The 13929-nt window shown below is 40.4% G+C and overlaps 1 protein-coding gene across 1 annotated transcript in view; it reads left to right on the top strand.

The window, feature by feature from the left end:
- Positions 1–13929, top strand: part of LOC126285058 (coagulation factor IX-like) — a 284637-nt gene that overhangs the window by 110437 nt on the left and 160271 nt on the right. The window contains exon 5 of the mRNA XM_049984381.1: positions 9409–9573. Within this exon, the coding sequence (XP_049840338.1) occupies positions 9409–9573 (165 nt within the window). The remainder of the gene's footprint in view (positions 1–9408; positions 9574–13929) is intronic.

Below are 13929 nucleotides of genomic sequence, written 5' to 3'. Positions count from 1 at the left end.
GCATATGTACCACAACCTGACAGTGTGAGTGAGCTACTGGATATCAAGTAGGGTGATCATATCAGAAGCTGACAGTGAATGTGTCATCACTTTCCAGTGGGTATCAGCTACTGGATAGCCCTCAATACATATTTGGTTACAGATATGCATCAAATAAAATTGTAAGATATTTTCTCATACATCGTCAATGCTACAATAGAAACGTACCAGTTTGTGCATACATCCCTGTATTACAGTTAAAATGACAACAAATTATTGCATACATTAATATGTTACAGCAAAATTCCAACAAATTGCCCATAAAGCATCATGGTCACATGAAACTGAAAAAAAGTTGTAAGAAATTACCCCATATATCGCTAGAATACAGAAACGTTTCCCATATGTCACCACTGTTGCACAAAATTATAAGAAATTGTCTGAAACATCGCCAAATAAGCTAGTTGATACATCCTCTGGAAAGCTGTGACTTGTTCCAAAGAAAAGCGATTGGTCAACAAGATGAGAATTACTAATACCAGCAAGTCTATATCTGTTTCAACATTCTTAGTCAGATTTGTGGCATCACTTGCGTATGTCAGTAGTAAATGTTAAGTCCCCTGTATTATGACATCATAGTATCATATCTCACAGTTCACTGACCTTACCCACATGACATCACAATCAATGCAGTAGGTGACCAGAAATTAAAATGAAACAGCCAGTCAATATGTAATGTTCCACTTGGATTGTGACATCACATGGATATGGTCAGTGACCTGTATGTGACATTATAATCACATCATAGTAAAGTGAGTGTTACATGTGACATCACAAATAGAGTACTGACGTGTGCATATGACTTAATGGATATCACTGAAGTGTTTTGCTTGTTGAAACTTATCTTGACATGTATCTACTTAAGACAGAAAGAAGATCAGCATCAGTCGTAATATCATCTTTACAACTAAAAATGTAAGTTGTCTTTGCAATATTTACAGTCTGTACACATTATAATGTAGCTTCTTAAGTCAATGTAGCCTGTTTGTGTTTTTTAAAATTTGCTAAAAAGACATATTAAAACATTTTGTTGTATTTCTCGCCTGCTTAACAGCAGTGACACTTATTCAGAATTTCATTAAATAGTGTCTGCATACATTCTTATTGGTGATTATATATTATATTTTAAATAATAAAGTAAAGTAAGGAATAAACAGTTTTCATGTTTATGCCAGTTTGTTTCTCCTGTTTCAATATTTTGTGGAATACAAAGCTTTTTTATATATTTTAATGTACTTCATAATAATGGACTGAATGCAGTGAAATATTTCTCACAATACTTGTTTTAATACATATGTCTCCAGACAAAATTATATTTCACTGTAAGTAATATGTGAATACATATTATTCTTATTTATAAAAAATATTAGCTCACCTTACTTTTATATATGGATTATGGAAATAGAGGGTGCATGCAATGAAACATGGTGTAACTGAGATTTATGGGTCTGTAAAGAGCAGCCTCAGTTTGACTGATACTTGTGCATTCCAAAGTTATATTGGCATATCTGTCGTTACAACAATATTGAATCTCCATGACTGCCTATAATGGAATGTAATTATGCAATTTGCGTTTTATACAACAGTCACATGGTTCTTGGTTAGTGAGGTTTTGCAATGTTTAATTCCTATGTTATTTTTGAATTTGTAGCAGGGATCATAGCTATGCTGTTAGTTAAAATCTAGATATGCAATAAAATACAAATCGTAGTACGACCGGTACTTAACTCTTTTTTTCTTGTATTAAATCGTAGTCAAGGGACACAATTATTCGAATGGAATCAAACCTAATGAAGCCTCAACTTCCTGACTATTCACTTATACTTGCTGGAGTAAGTCACAGTTAGCCAGCACAAGTCTTAACTGGTTATTCAGTGATATAAGGGCCAGTTTTTTTAAAAATCTTGTGCAACAATGGCGATGCAGAGTTATTTTGATGTAATATAGCAGTGTGTGGTGTAATTTTTCACATTTTTGCTTTGACAGTGGCTATATGTTACAGTTTTGTGGAATGGTGATAGGGCAATTTGTTGCAATTTTTGCTGTACTCTAGTTGGGGTTGGGGTTGATTTGGGGGAGGAGACCAAACTGCTAGGTCATTGGTCTCATCAGGTTAGGAAACGATGGGAAAGTAAGTCAGCTGTGCCCTATCAAAGAAACCATCCTAGCATTTGCCTGAAGCGATTTAGGGAAACCGTGGAAAACCTAAATCAGGATGGTCGGATGCCCCATTGAACTGTCGTCGTGAATGCGAGTCCAGTGTGCTAACAACTGCGCCACCTCACCAGTGTGTAACCTAGTGATTTAAGGAGATGAAGAGGAATTAGAAGATATGATACTGCGTGAAGAGTTTGACAGAGCACTGAAAGACCTAAATCGAAACAAGGCCCCAGGAGTAGACAACTTTCCATTACAACTACTGACAGCCTTGGGAGAGCCAGGCCTAACAAAACCATACCATCTAGTGAGCAAGATGTATGAGATAGGTGAAATACCCTCAGACTTCAACAAGAATATAATAATTCCAATCCCAAAGAAATCAGATGGTCACAGATGTGAAAATTACCTAACTATCAGTTTAATAAGCCATGGCTGAAAAATACTAACACGAATTCTTTACATTGGAATGGAAAAACTGGTAGAAGCCGACCTCGGGGAAGATCAGTTTGGATTCATTAGAAATGTTCGAACACGTGAGGCAATACTGACCTTACGACTTATCTTAGAAAATAGATTAAGGAAAGGCAAACCTACGTTTCTAGCATTTGTAGACTCAGAGAAAGCTTTTGACAATGTTGACTGGAATACACTCTTTCAAATCCTGAAGGTGGCAGGGGTAAAACGCAGGGAGCGAAAGGCTATTTACAATTTTTACAGATACCAGATGGCAGTTATAAGAGTCGAGGGACATGAAAGGGAAGCAGTGGTTGGGAAGGGAGTGAGACAGGGTTGTAGCCTCTCCCTGATGTTATTCAATCTGTATATTGAGCAAGCAGTAAAGGAAAGAAAAGAAAAATTCGGAGTTGGAATTAAAATCCATGGAGAAAAAATAAAAACTTTGAGGTTCGCCGATGACATTGTAATTCTGTCAGAGACAGCAAAGGACCTGGAAGAACAGCTGAACGGAATGGTCAGTGTCTTGAAAGAAGGATATAAGGTAAACATCAACAAAAGCAAAACGCGAATAATGGAATGTAGTCGAATTCAATCGGGTGATTAGGAACTGAGACGCTGAAAGTAGTAAATGACGTTTGCTATTTGGGTAGCAAAATAATTGATGATGGTCGAAGTAGAGAGGATATAAAATGTAAACTGGCAATGGCAAGGAAAGTGTTTCTAAAGAAGAGAAATTTGTTAACATCGAGTATAGATTTAAGGGTCAGCAAGTCTTTTCTTAAAGTATTTGTATGGAATGTAGCCATGTATGGAAGTAAAACGAGGACGATAAATAGTTTAGACAAGAAGAGGATAGAAGCCTTTGAAATGTGGTGCTACAGAAGAATGCTGAAGATTAGATGGGTAGATCAAAAAACTAATGAGGAGGTATTGAATAGAATTAGGGAGAAGAGGAGTTTGTGGCACAACTTGACCAGAAGAAGGGATCGGTTGGTAGGGCATATTCTGAGGCTTCAAGTGATCACCAATTTAGCATTGGAGGGCAGTGTGGAGGGTAAAAATCGTAGAGGGAGACCAAGAGAGGAATACACTAAACAGATTCAGAAGGATGTAGGTTGCGGTAGGTACTGAGAGATGAAGAAGCTTGCACAGGATAGAGTAGCATGGAGAGCTGCATCAAACCAGTCTCTGGACTGAAGACCACAACAGCAGCAACTAGGAACGAGAGAGGAGAAAGACTAATTGAATTACGCAATAAATTTCAGATAGTAATGAGAAATGCTCTGTGCAAGCATCAGAAGAGGAGAAACTATACTTGGACAAGGCCGGGAAATACGGGAATATTTCACTTAGTTTACTTCATGGTCAGGCACATATTCCAAACTCATATACTGTATTGTAAGGCTTACCCAGGAGCAGACACAGACTCAGATGGCAAATTAGTAGCGATGAAGAGTAGGATGAAATTTAAGAGACTAGTCAGAAAGCGTAACTCTTCATTCTTCGGGCCTTCCGTATCCCACTTCTTTGTGCACTGAATCGCTTGAAGTTCTCTAAGGCTGTAGATACTGCTATATCGAATAGCTCAGTAAGTAGCTGAGTTGAGGAGGAATGGACATATCTGGAAAAACGGCAATCTCAGAAGTTGAAAAAAAATGTATTTACAAAGAAGGTAAATACCAAGAAACCACTGGTAACAGAAGAAATACTTCAGTTGTTCTGTGAAAGAAGGAAGTAAAAAAATGTTAAGGGAAATTCGGGAACACAGAAATACGAGTCGCATAATAATGTAGTAAATAGGAAGTGCAGGGATGCTAAGGTGAAACGCCTGCATGAAAAATGTGAAGAAATCGAAACCGAATGGTTGTGGGAAGGACTCACTCAATGTACAGAAAAGATAAAACAACCTTAGGTGAAATTAAAAGCAATGGTAATAACATTACAAGCACAATGGGAATTCCAATGTTAAATGCAGAGGAGAGAGAACGGATAGGCGGAAAGAGTACATTGAAGGCCTCTTTGAGGGGAAGGCCTGTATGAAGTTATAGAAGAAGAGACAGGAATCGACATACAGGGTGTTACAAAAAGATACGGCCAAATTTTCAGGAAACATTCGTCACACACAAAGAAAGAAAATATGTTATGTGGACATGTGTCCGGAAACGCTTACATTCCATGTTAGAGCTCATTTTATTACAAATCACAATAATCATGGAATACAAACACACAGCAACAGAATGTACCAGCGTGACTACAAACACTTTGATACAGGAAATGTTCAAAATGTCCTCCGTTATCGAGGGTACATGCATCCACCCTCCGTCACATGGAACCCCTGATGCGCTGATGCAGCCCTGGAGAATGGCGTATTGTATCACAGCCGTCCACAGTACGAGCACGAAGAGTCTCTACATTTGGTACCGGGATTGCGTAGACAAGAGCTTTCAAATGCCCCCATAAATGAAAGTCAAGAGGGTTGTAGTCAGGAGAGCGTGGAGGCCATGGAATTGGTCCATCTCTACCAATCCATCGGTCACCGAATCTGTTCTTGAGAAGCGTATGAACACTTCGACTGAAATGGGCAGGAACTCCATCGTGCATGAACCACATGATGTGTCGTACTTGTAAAGGCGCATGTTCTAGCTGCACAGGTAGAGGATCCCGTATGAAATCATGATAACGTGCTCCATTGAACGTATGTGGAAGAACATGGAACTCAATCAAGACATCACCAACAATGCCTGCCCAAACGTTCACAGAAAATCTGTGTTGATGACGTGATTGGACAATTGCTTGCGGATTCTCGTCAGCCCACACATGTTGATTGTGAAAATTTACAATCTGATCACGTTGGAATGAAGCCTCATCCGCAAAGAGAACATTTGCACTGAAATGAGGATTGACACATTGTTGGATGAACTATTCGCAGAAGTGTACCCGTGGAGGCCAATCAGCTGCTGATAGTGCCTCCACACGCTGTACATGGTACGGAAACAACTGGTTCTCCCGTAGTACTCTCCGTACAGTGACGTGGTCAACGTTACCTTGTACAGCAGCAACTTCTCTGACACTGACATTAGGGTTATCGTCAACTGGAAGAAGAATTGTCTGGTCCATTGCAGGTGTCCTCGTCGTTCTAGGTCTTCCCCAGTCGCGAGTCATAGGCTGGAATGTTCAGTGCTCCCTAAGACGCCGATCAATTACTTCGAACGTCTTCCTGTCGGGACACCTTCGTTCTGGAAATCTGTCTCGATACAAACGTACCGCGCCACGGCTATTGCCCCGTGCTAATCCAAACATCAAATGGGCATCTGCCAACTCCGCATTTGTAAACATTGCACTGAGTGCAATAGCACGTTCGTGATGAACACTAACCTGTTGATGCTACGTACTGATGTGCTTGATGCTAGTACTGTAGAGCAATGAGTCGCATGTCAACACAAGCACCGAAGTCAACATTACCTTCCTTCAATTGGGCCAACTGGCGGTGAATCGAGGAGGTACTGTACATACTGACAAAACTAAAATGAGCTCTAACATGTAAATTAAGCGTTTCCGGACACATGTCCACATAACATCTTTTATTTATTTGTGTGTGAGGAATGTTTCCTGAAAGTTTGGCAGTACCTTTTTGTAACACCCTGTAGAACAGACAGAGGATCCAGTACTAGAATCGGAATTTAAAAGAGCTTCGGAAGACTTATGATCAAATAAGGCAGAAGTGACAGATATAATGCCATCAGAATTTCTAAAATCATTAGGGGAAGTGGCAACAAAACGACTATTCACGTAGGTGTGTAGAATACATGGAACTGGCGATACACCATCTGACTGACGGAAAGGCTTCATCGACAAACTGCCGAAGACTGCAAGAGCCGGAAAGTGTGAGAATTATCGCACAGTGAACTTAGCAGCTCATGCATTCAAGTTGCTGACAAGAATAATACACAGAAGAATAGAAAATAAAATTGAGGATTGCCAGATAACGATCAATTTGGCTTTAGAAAAGGTAAAAGCGGCAGAGCAGCAGTTCTGACATTGAGGTTGATATTTGCAGCAAGACTAAAGAAAAATCAAAACACTTTCATAGGATTTACTGGCCAGTGTCAAATAGTGCAAGGTGTTCGAAATTCTGAGGAAAATAGGGGTAAGCTACAGGGAGAGACGGCTAATATTCAAGTATGAGGGAATAATAAAGGTGGAAGAACAAGAGCGAAGTGATCGGATTGAAGAGGGTGTAAGACAGGGACGTAGTCTCTCACTGGAACTGTCCACTCTATACATAGAAGAAGTAATGATGGAAATAAAGGAAGGGTTCAGACTGGAATTAAATATTCAGTGTGAGAGGATTTCTATGAAAAGATTCGCTGATGACATTGCTATCCTCATTGTTGGCGAATAAGAATTGCAGGATCTGCTGATTGGAATGAACAGTGTAATGAGTAAAGAATATAAATTGAGAGTAAATCGAAGAAAGATGAAAGTAATGAGAAGTAACATAAATGAGAGAAGCGAGACACTTGATATCAAGATTGACGGTCACGAAGTAGATGAACTTAAGGAATTCTGCTACCTAGGCAGCAAAATAACCTATGACACACAGAGCGAGAAGGACATCAAAAATAATCGATGTCAAAAGGGCATTCCTGGCCATGAGAAGTCTACTATTATCAAACATAAGCCTTAATTTGAGGAATAAATTTCTGGGGATGTACGTGACAAGTGTTGTGACGTGAGAAGTACATGTACGATTCACTAGAAGGAAAATAAATGTGCCAAAAAAAAATTCCAGGAAGTCCATAAGCCTTATTTTGAGGAAGAAATATCTGAGAATATAAGTTTGAAGCTCAACATCGTATGGTAGTGAAACATGGACAGTGCGAGAACAGGAAACGAAGAGAATCGAAGAAGCATTTGAGTTATGGTGCTACAGACGAATGTTAGGTGGACTGATAAGGGGAGGAATGAGGAGATTCTCCGCAGAATCGGAGAGGAAAGCACTCCTTCTTCAGGCAACAAGTGGCCCATGGGGACCATCCGACCGCCATGTCATCCTCCGCTGAGGATGCGGACAGGAGGGGCGTGAGGTCAGCACACCGTTCTCCCGGTCGCTACGATGGTTTTCTTTGACCGGAGCCGCTACTATTGGGCCGAGTAGCTCCTCAATTGGCATCACGAGGCTGAGTGTACCCCGAAAAATGGCAACAGCACATGGCGGCCCGGATGGTCACCCATCCAAGTGCCGGCCACGCCCGACAGCGCTTAACTTCCTTGATCTGACGGGAAACGCTGTATCCACTGCTGCCAGGCTGTTGCTGGAGAGGAAAGGAATATATGGAAATCGTTGACAAGAAGAAGGCACAGATCATATGACATCTGTTAATACATCAGGGAATAGCTTCCTTGGTACAAGAGAGAGCGGAAGGGAATAAAAACGGTAGAGGAAGACAGAGATTGGAATACGTCAAGCACATAACTGTGGAAGAGGGTTGCAAGTGGTACTCTGAGATGAAGAGGATGGCACAGGAGAGGGAAACGCAACGGGCCGCATCAAACTAGTCACAAGACTGACGACTAAAAAAGAAAAAAGAGCTCTTAACAAACATTACCATCGTTTTCAAAGCCGTAGGTGGGGGCCTCCCTGTCAACAGAGCGCCATATCTCGAAGCAATGGTTGCCCATACGAAACTTTATAGTTCTGGCTCGTGAAATTCCACACACGGTGAAGACTAGAGTAGACCCTTGTCGTGACAAGTGTATCTGCTGACGGTGGTATTGGGTTAACAGACCCAAATACAAATCAATAGCGTACGAGAGCGTCTGCTATTTCTGAACCACTTTGTACAAACGACGACTAGAAAATAAAAGCAAAGCAGCAACGCTATAAGCAAAACAGTACATTTCGAAACGGCGGAGATATGCTTCCCAGCTCTATGACTACTGGTTGAAGGCAGGTAACCGCAATGGAAACGTAGCTGTGGCTACCAAGTGATGTGATTGTTGCTGCTGAGAAAGGAGCTGGAGGAGAATGGTCTGCCGTTCATTGTGCTGCTGCTCTTGGGCCGCAAACTGTTGTTACTGGAGTGAAGAGCTGTTGGTGCAGATCTATAACCATGCGATCCATAATTGGTTGTTATAATCTGGACTGCAAAGACGACTGAGTAATCTCTCGTGGCCACTAAAGGGTCCGTTCTTGATACGAACACATAAGCTGTTCGTCGGGAGCAGAGCGACTGCCAGCAATTCAAGGTGGCGGACAGGGTCGGTGTACGTATGGAAGCTAGACATGGTTTGTAACTACGAATTTTCTGCACTACACAAGGCGGTACTGCAGCCACTCGCCTAGCGCCAAGCGGGTGTCGGCCGAGACTACGAGACCCAGCGGTCGTGCTCCTGGCGGCGCTTGACTTAAGCCATTTGCAGTGCCTCAAATCCGCTGTCGATAACATCTCTTGACGGTGAGGATAAAGACTTTCTCTCTTTCTTCTCCTATCCCTCACTATTCTCTTTCTTTTCCTGTTCACCTCTCTTTTCCTCTCCGTCTCACTTTCATTTCCCCTCTGACATAGCGCTTTACAAGAAAACTTAGTTGGACTTACTGGAATTAATTTTTTTGTCACATTGAATTTTCTTCTAGTAAATCATACATGTACTTGTCACGTCCCAGCTCTTGTTGCGTCTTTCAGTTTCCAAGCACCAACCACTGATCCTCAAACTTACGTAATATGTTAACCGCTATAATGATATCTACAGGTAATGTACGGCTTGAGTGCGTATGTGGTGGCGGCGTCTGCACCTGTCCTTTCCCATCGTTTTTCTCCAGCAGCCGAATAATAAAAGCCTGTTGGGTCAACGGTGAACTCAAGTCATGTTTGCCAGTCAAGGAAGGGGACGATTCAGTCGTTCACCGTCAACCAGGTAAGTAATGCTTCATGTCATCGGAATTTTTACTACACAGCTCATTTGCCTACTTATTAATTTCGTTTCTTTAATTTTAATTGTAAGTGATTTTAACTGTTCAACCATTTGTTATAAAAGTACTCCACATAGAGATAAATTACATAAGAGTATTCAAAATACTTTCCCTGACAGGTCGTTGCTAACGATATGTCAACAGTTGCATTAAAAGAGGATCGCATATAATGAACCATTCGACCACAAACAGCACAAATGTCACACAGAGTCAACTTGGGTAAAATAGTCATTCCTTCTATGTCGCCTATGTATACATGTGCCTGTGTTATGTGCATTTTCTTCACTGACCAAACCCCATTGTTTGTTTTGTTGTTCTTTTGGACCTCAGTCTTAAGACTGGTTTGATGTAGCTCTCATCACTAGATTATCCTATGCAAGCCTCTTCATCTCTGCGTAACTACTGCAATCTGTATCCATCGGATCTGCTTCCTGAGTTCATGTTTTGGTCACCGTCTACAATTCTTACCCTCCACACTTCCCTCCATTATCCGATTTGACTATTTCCTGTTGCTTCTGGGTGTGTTTTTTTGTCGTTTCTTTTAGTTACTTTTTGTGATCTTTTTTCCCAGTTCGATTCTTTATCTCCGCCTTAGTTACTATATCTACTAATCCTATCCGTGGCATTCTTCTGTAGCACAACATTTCATAAGCTACAATCTTCTTGTCTGAAGTGCTCATTGTCCACGTTTCACTTCCACAAAAGGCTGCATTCCAGACAAACACTGAGAGGGAACAGTTTGTTCCATCTTCTTACAATTAGTTTTTTGTTGCATTATATTGAATATACGTTCAACATTCTTTTTAGTTTAAATAGTATGATATCTCGAGTGAAGAAGTACACTACCTGTTTATTTAATTCAGTTCATAATTACATAAAAGCACTTCCTTTCCCTAATCCTACTACGTTGCCTTGGGTTGATTAAGTTTGGGCAACCTAAGCGTGGAGTAAAGACAGAGATGATGCACCTGTTTGCCATGGGGCAGTCTGAGGTTGGTAACACGTACCCCTCCCCTCCATGTATGGGAACGGCCGTTGAGGGCCGCCATGATGGTCACTCTTGGGGTAGCGGCTGAACTGAGCGGACGGAATCGAGGGCAATCTCCGTCTTTGCCGCCAGTTTCATCTTGGGACGAGGTATTATGTTTTACATTGTTACTAATCGGCTCTTTTTCAGGATTGAAACGGTTAGCGTGTCGTACCGACTATTCATTCATTTTTTTTTAGAAATTTTGCCTTTACAGTTGAAGTTTTCAGTTAGGGTTTCTTTTTGCAGAGGCGAGCATGGGGCTTGCGTTATCCCTTTATAGCGCTGAAATCACTTGGTGCTTTCAGCACACAAGAGCAGCAATAGCTCTAAAAAAAATCGTATAGTTTCACTTTCAGAAGCAGCACTTTTTTTGCAATGTTAAAGTAACATGGGGCCTCACCCCACCTAGTTAACACGTGGTCGTAACGGCTGATGAGTAATTTTGGATGACGATTCCGTGTGAAACCTGGTGGAAGATGCGTGTGTGACATACTTAAGGTTCTAAGCGTGTGACGTAAAATTTTTCTAGGCTGTCTCATAAATTTTGTTCACGGTTCCTCCTTAACCCCCATTTGCAAGCAGCACATCCTAACTACTTTGATAAAGAATAGGTTGAGAGTGTCAGTGATTGTATAGTACGGAAAGCAAGGAACAAACAGAAGAGTGAGTACAAAGAAATTAACTGTTGGTGTCGGTCACCCACATGGTGCTGAATTGCACTAATAGCGAGCTACAGTTCGTTCTTGGAAATTAATTAAGGTGAAGATGCTTATGTGTGCTGTTAATTGATTATTTGCGAGTGCGATATTTGACAGGATGTTTTATTTTTAAGAATTTGCGTTCTTTTGTGAATATGGGAGATGTTTGTGTCTGCTTTGTTCCCCGTTTTTCCGCCAAAGAGGATTTTTGTTATTCGGTCCTAGTAGTAATCTTGGGTGCGAATTTCGATCGCTGTCTAGTAGATGGACCACAAGGGCAGCAACGTAGTCCCATCCTCTTTCCCAGAGCTTAAGCAGAAACGAAATGCCTGTTAGTTTAAGCACATTCAGTGTGAGACAAAAATAGAAGATATTTGACTTGATCTTGTTTGCTGCAATAATTAAATTTGTAATGTTTTGGGGAATATAGACAATAAATGTCCTATTAAGTTTGTAAAATTTCTGGGATCTAGACAATAAATGATCTATAAACTGGATGTCATGGATTTAATGGTCATTACAAACCCAGTCCTGTATCGAGAGCAATGTTATGAATTTAATGACCATTAAAAACCCCAGTCCTATGAGAGAGCAATGTTGCCAACAAATTGGTGTCCTTACAGATCTTGATAGAGCGTGGTCTTTACTGACTTACCCATTTGGTTGTTTGAGCCCTCCCCCACATTATCCGTTGCCCAATATTAACATGATAATCATTAGATCATTTAACTAAACGTTGGGCTGGCCACTTAAATTCAATCCTTCTGAGCAATGTATCAAGCAGGCAAACACATGTCAATGACGCGACTTGGCCACACACACAAGTCCGGCACGCTCTAGCATAGATAGAAGGAAACAGAGGAAGAGAGATACAATAAGATAACGATGCATAACTAAACAGAAGGAACATTTCCACACCTTGAAAATATTTAGTAACAATTAAATTTATATTTGCTATTCTGCTGCCTTACCATCATCTAACAAAGTCTGACTACATTCCATTAACTTCGTTTGACTTTTTTTAATATTCATATTACACTTTTTATTCAAGACACTATCCATTACGGTCAACTAAATTTCTAAGTCGTTTGCTGTCTCTGACAGAATAACAATGTCTTTCGCAAAACTTAAAGTTTTTATTTCTTCTCGCTGACCTTTAATTTCCAGATCTGTCCTCAGTTCTCTCTATTACTTGCTCAACATACAGATTGAATAACATTGGGGTAAGGCTGCAACCCTATCTCACTGCCTTCTCAACAATTGTTTAACTTTCATATCCTTCAATTCTTGCAACTCCACTTTTGCTCTCTTTATTTTATCCCTACTGTAGTAGTTGAAAAACTGTAGTCCAGTCAATGTTCATAAAAGCAGTCGCAAAATCTACAAAAGATATTAAAAGCATGTTTGTCTTTGTTTAATCAGTCTTCTAAAATATTTCATAGGGTCAGTACTAATTTGCGTGTTCCTACATTTCTCTGGAGCGAAAACTGATCTTCCCTGATATCGGCTAAAACTAGTTTTTTTCCGTTCTTGTGTATATTATTCTTGTTAATATTTTACAACCATAGCTTACTAAACTGATCGTCTGATAGTTTTACTGTTGGTATCACCTCCCATATTTTTCTTCTTGAAGTCTGAGGGTATTTTGCCTGTCTAATAAATAACGCAAACAAGGCGGAAGAATTTTTTCATGTCTGTCTTTCCCAAGGAACTCATTAAATCTGAGTGAATGTTATCTATTACAGCAGCCTGGTTTCTAGTTAAGCCTTTCAGTGTTCTGTCTAATTCCCCCCACTGTGTCATATCTCCTATTCACCTTCATTTATTTCCTCCTGCCTTTGTTTAATATTGCCTTCATTTTTCCTTGTATAGACCTTCTGCGCATTCCATCCACTTGTAAGCTTTCCCTTCGTTGTTTAATGCTGGGTTGTCATCCAAACTTTTGATATTCATATGGCGCTTCTCTTTTCTACAAGGTGTTTTTAATCTATTTTCAGCCTAATAACGCATTCTTCAACAGCCTCTAGCTTTTCCTGTTTCGCTCTTTTGCACTTTTTGTCAGTCTCATTTTTGGACGCCTGTTTCTTTCGCCTGATTCATTTCCTTCATTTTTATATTTTCCCCTTTAGTTATTTAAATTCAGTATCTTCTATGGGGCCCAATGCGATCTACCAGGGCCAGCCGGTGACAGAGTCCACATCTGCCCCTGGAAATGTCTTACAGTTTAAAATCTCTTTTCGAAATCCGTTTCTTACCATTATAGAATCATTCTGAAACCCTTCAGTGTCTACAACCACTTTTTTTTTACAGCTTAATCGTCTGCTGTTCTTCCTACCAAAGCCATTCGTTAATTCCACTGTACCTAACTTCAGCTTACCCATTTCCTTTCTTATATTCTCTAACCTACCTACTCAATAAAAGGATGCCTATTCCACACTCTGAAGTTTAGAATACCAGTTTTGTTATTCCAGGTGGCGAATTCATCCTGAGTAGTCCCCAACAAAAGATCCAAATGGGGGACTATTTTACTTGGACAATATTTTACCCGAAAGGACTCCATCACCATTAAGCCA

The sequence above is a fragment of the Schistocerca gregaria genome, chromosome 1 (genome assembly GCF_023897955.1).
Source record: "Schistocerca gregaria isolate iqSchGreg1 chromosome 1, iqSchGreg1.2, whole genome shotgun sequence".
Lineage (NCBI taxonomy): Eukaryota > Metazoa > Arthropoda > Insecta > Orthoptera > Acrididae > Schistocerca > Schistocerca gregaria.
This window is presented reverse-complemented; position numbering and strand designations above follow the sequence as displayed.